Raw genomic sequence first — 10,870 nt, forward strand, 5'->3', positions numbered from 1 at the left:
TTAAAAATGACACAGAACAACAGTACTTGTGATTGGAAATACAAAACTTTTGAGACATTCCAATTTGATTTTATTTAATACTTTTGATCTATTTTTCTAAATATATTTGTTAGAATAACAGACTAATTAGGGATGTGATATAATTTCAAGTGTTAAAAAGCTGATGTGAAAGGGAGTAATTCACCTACTAGTATGAAATGGTTTTTTGATAGCAATGTTTGATAGCAATCTGTCTAAACAGAGCAGGAAATACTGTGCCTTGACAGATTATCATGCAGGATGTACTTAGCTAAGTTAAAAACATTTCGTCATCAAATCCCAGTGGTCAGAGTTATTAGACCCTACCAAGGGCATGTTTCAAGTTTAAAGATACTTTTAGACCAAAAAAATATTTTTAATTTCAAATTACTTTGACCCAAGCAAATCAGTAGTTGTCCTTTCAGTTGAAATATGGTTCCTTCTATTTAACAGCAAGAAAAATGTCTATTATTTAACATTGTCTACCAAGGTACCAGTATGAAGGAAAGACAACTCATTGGTCTAGCTGATTTATCCACATTTTATTATTTAATAATTTCTTCATGAGTTGTAATGTATTTTTTAATAGTAAGAATTTTTGAAGTGTGTGTGTGTGTTTAACATTGAGTTTGATAATTTATTTCCTAATAATCTGTTTTTTTAATGACAAATAGATTCGGATGCTGACACGTTGGTGTAAAAGTTTAGATCTCAACATGATAATCTAGGATAAAGGATTTTTTGCTCTATTTGTGTGTGTGTAATTTGAATGTATAAAGGTTACACATTTGGTAACGTTCAAATTGTAACTTTGATCCCCTTAAATTTATGATTCAGAGAGAGAGAGAGAGAGAGAGAGAGAATGCATAGCAGCTACCCAAAAATTCAGAATGAAAAAAAAAAAATTATGAAAATTCTTTTATTTTTTAATCAGTACACAAAAATGAAAAAAAAAAAAAAAAAGTTGAACATCCTGGAATGTTAACTGTTGTATTGCTGATTTACAGTACTTTTCAAGAATAGTAATTATAATAGCAATAATAACCACTTTTGCCTTGATATTTATGCAAATAACTAATTAAGCCTGTTATGAGTAAGACAAACATAAGTAAGATCCAAGATGATTGAAAGCAAGTCCCTGGAGAAATACGTTTATCAAATAGCAGTGGTTACCAGATTCTTCTTCACTTTCACATCTTCATTTCAGTGAGGATTGTGGAGATTATTTGTAGGTTTTTTTTCATGTCAAAATTTATAAATGAAGAAACTAGCTTGCTTGGGATATGAAACCCAGGAGGGCATAGGATATCTATGATCTCCATAATACTGATAATTTTTAACATGGCTAAGGTCAGCATCTTTTTAAATTTAATTTGTCTCTGTCACTCATCTTCCTTTGCACCATGTTGCAAACACTGATTTAACACTAGATTTAATGATTAATTTCATTTTATGTGCATCTTTTTTATTTGAAATGACAAATGACGTCTTGACAAGCAATTGGAAAAAACTTTTTGTGATTCTTGTGAGAGTTTGTTTTATTTCTACGTAGTATAATTGTTTACAAGTACTCTTTCATCAATGAAGCAAAATAAGTAAAAGGAAATATATGCTTAAAAGTTATCTTGCATCAATGGAGCAAAAGTAGAAAATGTAATTTGTTGAAATATTCTGTAAGACCAATGAAGCAAAGTAAAAATACTAAGAACTGAAACTATATACATTTGAAAAGTAAAATGCAAATAATTAATTGTTAATAGATTGGTTGATATTTTCTCCTATTTCTATCAGACTTTTATCATTGGGTATCATTGGGTACTTTCTACATTAAATTCAAAGAATAATTAGTGAATTTATATCATATTGTAGTCTATTTTGATCAGGCTCTCATCCTTCTATGGTTTTCTGTGTTCTTCCTTGACTGCTCAAGGGCTGCCATTGCTTTATGTGTGTCTCTGCTAGTACAGCACTGCTAACACAATAGGGAGCACTGCAGACAGCAGACCAGAGGTTATGATTGCAACAGCTGAAATCAAAATATAAAATACATACAATCCATGTTAGCCCTTTATAATGTTTAACATAGCGTGTCTATGACTATTAGTATGCACTTTAACCTTGATCTTCAAAGTTTGTTGTATCAGAAACCGTCTGATTTCATAGTTGTCTTTTGAGTTTTTAGTTTCAAATTTTTGAGTCAATTTTGTAGTTGATATGGAAACTAGCAAATTGTTTAAAGTAGAAATTAAGAACTCAAAAGTGAAGGCGGAACTGTTTGCCAGTTTGTGGATCTGACTGAGCTGCCCCTTTGACCAGGTAAGGTCAACTGAATAAAAATTTGAATAGGTGGTGTTTCTCCAATTGGGTCAAATAAGGACCACTTTTTCAGAACCTCCCCCCCCCCCCCCTCTACCCTTTTGAAATTGCTGGCTTCAGGCTTTGACCTACATGTGTATTATATTTGAGTAAAAAATGTGTAACAAAAATTCTCATTCAGGTTTAGTCAGGTAAAATTAAGAAATCAGCAGGTTTTATGTATGAGGATTTTCTGTACTTAATTAATGATTTTCATTTTTTTTTTGCCTAGTTTTAGCCAAAAGGATATTTTTTAATTTGGCTTGTTTTTGATTTTAATTTACCATTATAACCCTGGCATGTATGAAGCCTTATTTTTATCATGAACCAAGATCATTGTAATGCCTTATTTTGGAATATTTTGTTCACAAATTCTTAAGCAATATGTAATTGTTAGATATAATTACAATTTTGGCACAATCCATCCACACATTGAGCATTAGGACCAATGCCCAGGCAGTTGCCGTCTCCAAAGCATGCACTTCCTACTGTTCCTAAAAGTGATAAGAATATGAAAAGATTAATGACCTCTAAAATTAAGATACCATTTTATGACAAGCCTGTTCAAACATTTAAGTTCAAATAGCCTACCTGTTCACCTGTTCAGGTATCATATGTTTAAGTTCTTGCATTAGGTAAACGGCCATGTCATTTGTAAAAGGTCAGATTTTATCACCCTGAGCTTCAGAGCTAACTTGACACTAACCTCTTCACTGTAGCCTATCTTCATCGTGTCAAGTAACCTCTGACGAAAATAGTTTGACCTAGTTTATATAAGCCAATCAAATCCATGTTTCAAAATTTTTCACCAAAGTTTGGTGAAAACGCTGATTGGTTGACCGTCAATCGGCAATCCTCGGCTGATTCCGCAAGCTCCATACTAACAACAAAGTTATTGTCGAGTGCGGAGACATCCGAGTAGTTCCGAGTGTATTACCGTACACAAAGAAAGCAAGGCGAGTGACTACGAAAAAGAATGTGTTAAGTTATCTCTTGATTCTTTGCAAAATATGAGTAAATCGGAATTGAAACCATAGGGTCTAGCAGTTTGAGGCTCTGCATCATTATCTACTGAGAGACGATGTTATTTGCGTGCTGCCCACAGGTTACGGCAAGTCCCTGATATTCAGCCTTATCTATGATTGGTCCAGATTTGAACAAAGCGCGCTTTGACTCGTTCGCGTTCATTGGCTAGATCGTTTAATGAGTCATTGAGTGCGGGCTTTTAAATTTGATTGGCGGGCGGCGGAGGCAATCGAATCTGGTCAGAGGTTACTTGACACGATGAAGATAGGCTACAGTGAAGAGGTTAGTGTCAAGTTAGCTCTGAAGCTCAGGGTGGATTTTATTGGTTGTGACAGTACAAGAAATATAACAAGGTGGCCTGGAAATAATTAAAACTTTGCAGGAGAAGGCAATACTTTAACATAGGCTAATGGGAAATAAATTTTATTTATCAACAAAAGTGTCGTACTCACTTGGTGTACAGGTCTTTCCAGAGTTGATATGCCAGGGCCCACAGCGACACGTCGTGGCTTCTACCGAAGAGCGGTTTGTGGCACAGTTATCTCCACAGTAAAGTCCCTTGCTGGCATCACAGAATATGTTTAGAATGTCAGAACATGGTTCCCCATATGCTTTAGCTGTATATAAAAGTCAAATATTAGTAATTTAAAAATAGAAAAAGTGATCAGGGGTTAGTAAGTTTCCCCAGTTGTTTCAGAATTTCCTGCTATCTTGAAATCTTTTTTTTTTGTTCATTGTTTTTTTTTAAAGACTAATTCTGGCAACCCTCACTAGCCTGCAACAGAGTTTCATAGTTTTGATGCTGACTGTCTCCAATACTGTTCTGCTACACTACACTATGTGGCATTTTGTAAGAAATCCCAACTTACTTTGGTTTAAACATTCAGATTTTTTATAACTTGGTTTCAGCCCTGGAGGACATGAACATCTATTGGATATAGTATCACATATCATACTTGAGCGACAGTCAGTTTCTTTCATGCACATGTCACCTATTTTTGCTACAAAGAAAAATAAAAAAAACTTTGGGCAGTATCTTGAAGAGGATGGAATGATGTGCATGTGTTTATGGAATAATTGTGGCTAATGCTGTAAATTGCATTAATTAGCCTTAAACATATTATCCACTAATTGTGGAATGCTTTTCACTATTTCCTTTATATTATTTTCTGATTTTGAATAGCATAAGGCCGTGGCAGATGCTGTGCTGTGTAAATCCATCTGTATGTTTTTACTTTGTTTTTTTTATAGCAATTGGTAGTACACTGACAAAGAGTGGGGTGGGGTTGAAAAAACTGCTCATTTGGCTGAAAAAGATCTTTTTGAAACAAAACTTGATCTAGGTTTATGACATTTCCCAAGTTGGGCTTACTAAGGGGGCAGAAATGATTCCTTTTTTTTCAGAAAAAGACATCCGCCTGCCCTGTTGAAAATGCAGGCTACAGGCCTGACTGACTAAATTAAATCCTTTTCTACTTAAAAAGTTCAAAACTTACCTGGAACACATTGGGGATATTTTTTCCCGAGAAAGGATTTTGAATTTAAAGCAATGGACAGGACTGTTTGTTGTAGTGTTGAACACCCACATGAAGGAGGTGTTTTTAACAACTGTGGGGAAGTTCCTGTAGTACATGTGTCTCCTACTGTGAACCCCTCTGATGGCAGCAGTTCGTTGGGTTCACCACAGTGCTCCCCTCCCCACATCTTCACTTTGCCTGATTTACAGGTACATTGGCCATCTTTGCACTCAGAGTTAGCAGCACCACATGTACCTGTTTCATCAAAAGTAGAACAGGACTCTCCTACTTTTTTTACTGAAATTAAATTGTAATTGCCAATTTACAAAGGTGTGCTTTTATGCCTTTTCAGTTGCAAGTAGCATACAAATTGTAATATAAAAATTAATTAATATAAATTGTACTGCAGATTTTTAAGGTGTCTTTTAATTGGAGTACAAATTGTAATACATATAAAAAATACCAATGGATAACATGGCCCAGTGCTTATTATAACCTATTGCTGATTATAATACAAATAATAATAATACATTTCTTAAAACCGCGCTACACTTGCGTCTCAGTGCTGTTTACAACTTCATATAAAAATAAAACTGCAAAAATTAAATAAAAAATAAATAAGTATTTAAAACTAAGAGATAAAAGTTAACCAAAATATTCCTTAAATAAAAAAATATAAAGGTTTTTAAATTCTTTTTAAAACAGTAGTAAGAGTCATTCAAAGACACATTTGTTACGTTAATAAATGGACCATAAAATTGGTGCAGCAGTTTTTTGGTATCATTTTGCTTGAGTTGAAATTGACCACTGGAACGAAGAGTTCTAAGAGAAGTTAAAAGTTCTATTATATTGTTCATATAAAATGGACAGTCGCCCTTTAAAATCTTAAAAGTTAAGAGTAAAATCTTATAAACTATCCTTTGAGAGACTGGTAACCAATGAAGATCGTGGAGAACTGGTGTGATGTGGTTGAACTTCTGAGTTTTACGGAGACATGCTGCTGAATTCTGAATAGACTGATTCAGAAGTTTTTCTCATGTACAGAGAGTTCACTTTGTATTTAATGGAAATACATTTAGATACCAAAATTTACTGACATCTGAGTAATACATAATTTTCCTATTTTTCAGAGGAAACTATTGTTGCTTAGGGTCATGAATTTCAGTTTCTTAAGAGGATGGTCTGCTTCTTTGAAAACTTCTATACAGGCTGATATAAATTATTTTTCATCAGTCTCAAACTGTACTGATTTTTGAGTTTCTATGTAACACCAGATAATAGGCCTTGGTGTGAATCATGGTCAACTTACATGGCACACACTGCATCAGTTTTTCAGAACCAAGGTATCGAAGTACATATCCCCTCTCGCACCCGCATTTTCCCCAGTCACACTCCCCCTTGATACACTTTATCTTGTCTGGCATTCCAATTTGGCCATTTACACTGCAGTCTGCTGCAGTTTTGCACAATTTATTTGCCTCTGGAATACATACAGAACATATATATAACATACATATATATATATATGTGTGTGAAAGATTTATAACTGATTCGTGATTAGCAGATACTTATCCAAGATATTTGTCAGGTTTGATTTGGTCCTCTTTTTTGTATACGGTAATGTGCCATGAATTTCGAACAGTAGAAAATAAATAAATTTGGGAAAAGATCGTTCTGGCCGAAATTCATGAAATGGAGGTGCTCAGAACTTCCGAAAGTTCAAATTTCATGGAATTCTGTCAATTTTGACCGGAAGTTGTCTGTTCGTCGCTAGGCCTTCTGTTATCTCCTCCCGACGATCTATTTAGAGTTACCATAATGTATGATGTGTGAGTGTCGGTAATTGCGACCAAAGGTATACACATACTTTCACCCGATCACTGTGTATGGCCCATAGATAGAGCGGTACTGTTGTCTAGGGCCGCAAAACAGCATCGTTATCAGTAGTGTCGTTTTTCAAAAGCGATTCTGGCAGCCAGAAACTAGTGTCGTTTTTCAAAAACGATCCTGGCGCTCAGAACGGGAGTGGACGGAGGGAGAGACGGCCGACGATTAGCGTCTGCCATGGCCAGATAACCTTTACTATGGAAGCTTAGTGTTACCGTTGCTCCTTTCCGCGCACTGAAACCGAAGCGACAGCCGATCAGTGTCTATGGCGCACGTGCAGGTAGCCTTCATCTGCGATAAGTGTCTTCCGCGACCAGGTTCGTTGCCTTTACCGTTAAAGTCGGGCGGAGCTTTACGCGCGAATGCGTCCTCATCTCGCCGTTCGCGGGTCGGTGTCTCTGACGCATACGTAGCCTTCCCTGCAGAAGCCGGCCTCGGCACTACGGCCTCTCCTCCGTGCGGGGAGGCCACTACGACCGCAGATCGGTATGTGCGGCGCACAGGTAGCCTTCGCCACGGCAGCCGAACTGTGTATTACGGTCGCTCTCCGTCGTGCGCTGCGACCAAGATGACCGCTGATTGTTGTCTGCGATCAAATATATACTAGGTTTGGGGGAGGGGGTGCAGGGCCGTTTTTTTTTTTTTTTTTCGCTCAGGCAACCCAATCTTAACCAGCAGCGGCAACTGATTTCCTGGCGCATAGTTGCGTCAATGTACGCATTTGAAAAGCGTGTACGTTTTGTCATTGAAACCATCTTCAAACAAACGCGAGAGATAGGTAATCTAGAGTAAACCGAAAAGGCAGTTTTTATATTCGTTCAAGGGACTGAAAGATCGTTAATGGGAGATAGTGAACGATCTGAGCGCGACAACAAGCCGATTTCCACACTAGTTCAAGGGACTTCGTTACTATATTCGTCAGCAAGAGATCGTCAGCCATCCGAGCAAGCATAGAAGCTTGGACTTTTTGTCCATGCTAGAAGGCAATTTTCATGTAGTCAGCAGGATATGGTTTGCTGGTTTGCGACAGGGGCGTAACCAGGCATACGCACGGATACACTGTGCGTATATAATTTTTTGGCCAACCATGATATTATTCTCTATAAATCTAGTGTACTTTTCAAGGAATATTATCGAAAATCCCCTTCGATTATAAGTTAACGTCACCTGAATGTACAAATTCTCTGTATAATTTATATATGCACCATTGTTCTGACACCCTTCTCGTTTGCTTTGACAGAACTGAGGTTAACAATACTAGTTACCATCTGAAGTCCGATCTTAATCGTCCATCTAGCTGGAACTTGCTTTACCTCTTAATTAGAGGGTAAAGTGCCCTTCAGCTCACAGGTAGCTTTTGTCTTGAGTGTATCGAACGCGATATTTATCTCAGATAAAAATCTACCTGTGTGTTATTTTCAAAGAGCTGCTCCAGCAGACCTGGGAGCACTAGATAAATCTGATCATCGGGTTAAACAAGGAGCCAGAGAAACAAAGGAAGATTGATTTTTCCTGCAAAGTTTCAAAGAATTTTGACACGGACTTGATCCAGCTTAACCCTCCAAACTAACGGGGTGGCATGGGCAATTTTTACAAAATTTACAAACAATTAAACTTAGATATATTACAATTTTATCCTTTAATATAATTTTGGGAGGCATGCACCCGCATGTAAGCTGGGTGATGTCAGTAAGCCCCTAGTTAAATAAATATACCCTTATGAGCAAGGCTTTTCCCAGCGAACCGTCCAGCCGTCATTTGGACGGCCGCTGACATCACCGGACGACCTATATTTTCAAAGACGGCTAGACGGCTTGCGACTTTTTTTTTAATGACGTCTTGGCTTGTATTGTCGGGACAGCCGTGGACGTTGTAAGAAATTTTCTTAGAGTTATTTGACGTACCTTGCTTTTATGATGCGTCACAGATGAATGGTACTACTTTGTAGTGTACGCTGATATTCAGTCACGACGAAACTACTTCCTAAAGCTTACAAAACAGAATAAAATGTTTCCATGAACTTTAAGATACACATTCCACGCTGTATGCAGCAGTCAAGAGAGTGACATTCATGCGGTACAAAACACTAAGCAAACTACAGGCCAATTTGTGAAAGGGGACACCTTCCGGACCTTCATACGCACGGCAACTGACAAAGCTGATTGACCAAAAGGAAAATTTCAAATTTTCAGCGAGAGATCGTTCGCAATCCGAGAGAGACCAGGAGGCAATTTTCATATTTGTTAAAGAGACTTCGTAAGCCAAAGGGCGAGACGAGAACGCAATTTTCGTATCGTCAGCGTCGCAATCCGAGTGAAACGAGAAAGCTCATACTCGTTCAGTGGCTTTCGTTTGCGGAAGATCGTCAGCCGGAGATCGTTCTCGATTGTTTTTAATCCTCCATCGCTCCCTTTTGGAATTTATAATTTTTAAAAATATTTTTCATTTAATTTGTACATTTCAAGGGACTTCATTAGCGGAAGATCGTCAGCGGGAGATCTTGAACGATCTGAGCGAGACAAGAAAGCAATAATGGTAATCTTTATTGCAGCTCTTAATATTGCTCTTTTGTTCTGTTACGGAAGTCTCTACTGTTAACAATGCTATTGTGCGCCTCAGCAAAACTACCGATCGCTATCTCACACCGAATACTGCGGTAAAGAAACAACAGCCCGACAGTACAACTCTTAAATAGATTCTCCTGTTATCTGAATGAATGGATATGACGATGTTGTTTAGCGTCCTAAACTAACTGTACCGATCGTTATCTTGCACCTTGGGCCGCACACGTAGTACTCAGGTAAAGGTACGCTAGGGCAGCATTGCCGACTGTTAGATCTTTATAAGAGCGAGAATTGCCGGTGGCCGATTTTAAGGTGTACGAAATTCACGAAATCAAGATCACGCAAAATTGCTTACTGGCCGAAATTCATGGTCCAGAAAAAACTCCAGACGGCCGATTTTAAGCTCGTTCGAAATTCCAGAGCCGTTCGAAATTCATGGCACTTTACCGTATATGTAAGAGAAAGAGTGGACTTGTATGAACACAACTTGACTGTATGGATACTAGTAGTTCACTTAAGACAAAGGAATGGAATATGAATTGTGAAAGTTATTCAGCAAGACAATTATACACTTACCATTATAGTAGAAAGTTACAACCAGGAATAGAATGTTAAAAAAGACCTGGAATAGATTTTTTTGATTGTATTTTCTGTGTTTTCTTAACAAGCCAGATGATGTTCAAGAACCTAATTAAGTTAAACATGTTATGTCATGTTATGTACCGTTGTATATATGTTAAACATGTTATAGAATGAAAAGATTTCTATACTGTTCAACATTTAAGGAATACATTATTAATAAGTTAAACTTATTGTGTGGCTTTCTAATTTTGAAATGATTAATTCACACACATTTTACAATGTATGCCTAAAACATAGATATTATTGCAGTACTTAATTTATAAAACATGAAAACAAAATGTTTGAATAATGTCCAGGAGAATGTGATGGTAGCCTTACCTACCTTCATATTTGATTTGTTCTGTTAGACAAAATGTAGAATATTGATAAATATCAAACTTTATAAGTCCAAATGTTTCAGAGTTAATTTCACAAGCCTTCAACCTTGCCTATGATACCTAGGATAACTGAAATAACTGCATCACTATGCTTAGTGTTTTGGATGCCCCCTGGTGAGAGGAATGTAACAATGTTATCATCTTTGACAAAGTTCAGTGAATGGAGATTTCTAAGAATTTTGTAAGTGAAACCTGCTTATATTCTAGATATTGATATATAGACTTCATCTATAATTTGAATGTCTGAGCAGTATTGTAGTCCATTTAATTTCAGGTTTTACTATTTTAAAACTATATGTAAGATAAAAGTCAAATTATGAGAAAATATACAGCATTAAAAGTGACAAAGAACAAGAGCACTTGTGATCGAAAATACAAAACTTTTGAGATATTCCAATTTGATTTTTATTTAAATACTTTTGTTCTATTGTTCTAAATATAATTGTTAGAATAACGGACTAATTGGGGGTGTGATATAATTTCA

The 10,870-nt window shown here is 36.6% G+C and overlaps 2 protein-coding genes across 3 annotated transcripts in view; one reads left to right on the forward strand and one right to left on the reverse strand.

The window, feature by feature from the left end:
• The window catches only part of LOC106162217 (ribosome quality control complex subunit TCF25), a 69,150-nt gene that overhangs the window by 18,248 nt on the left and 40,032 nt on the right, over positions 1 to 10,870 (forward strand). The window lies entirely within an intron of this gene.
• On the reverse strand, positions 1,229 to 10,488 carry LOC106161914 (uncharacterized). Its single transcript, XM_087012163.1, has 8 exons — positions 10,332 to 10,488; positions 9,944 to 9,989; positions 6,226 to 6,396; positions 4,896 to 5,213; positions 4,269 to 4,400; positions 3,852 to 4,016; positions 2,781 to 2,867; positions 1,229 to 2,044 (listed from the first exon to the last, which is right to left on the reverse strand). The coding sequence occupies exons 1-8, from the start codon at positions 10,335 to 10,337 to the stop codon at positions 1,977 to 1,979; spliced, it is 993 nt and encodes a 330-aa protein (XP_086868289.1). The 5' UTR covers positions 10,338 to 10,488; the 3' UTR covers positions 1,229 to 1,976.

Source organism: Lingula anatina, chromosome 4 (assembly GCF_051362555.1).
Source record: "Lingula anatina isolate TDL-2025a chromosome 4, LinAna3.0, whole genome shotgun sequence".
Lineage (NCBI taxonomy): Eukaryota > Metazoa > Brachiopoda > Lingulata > Lingulida > Lingulidae > Lingula > Lingula anatina.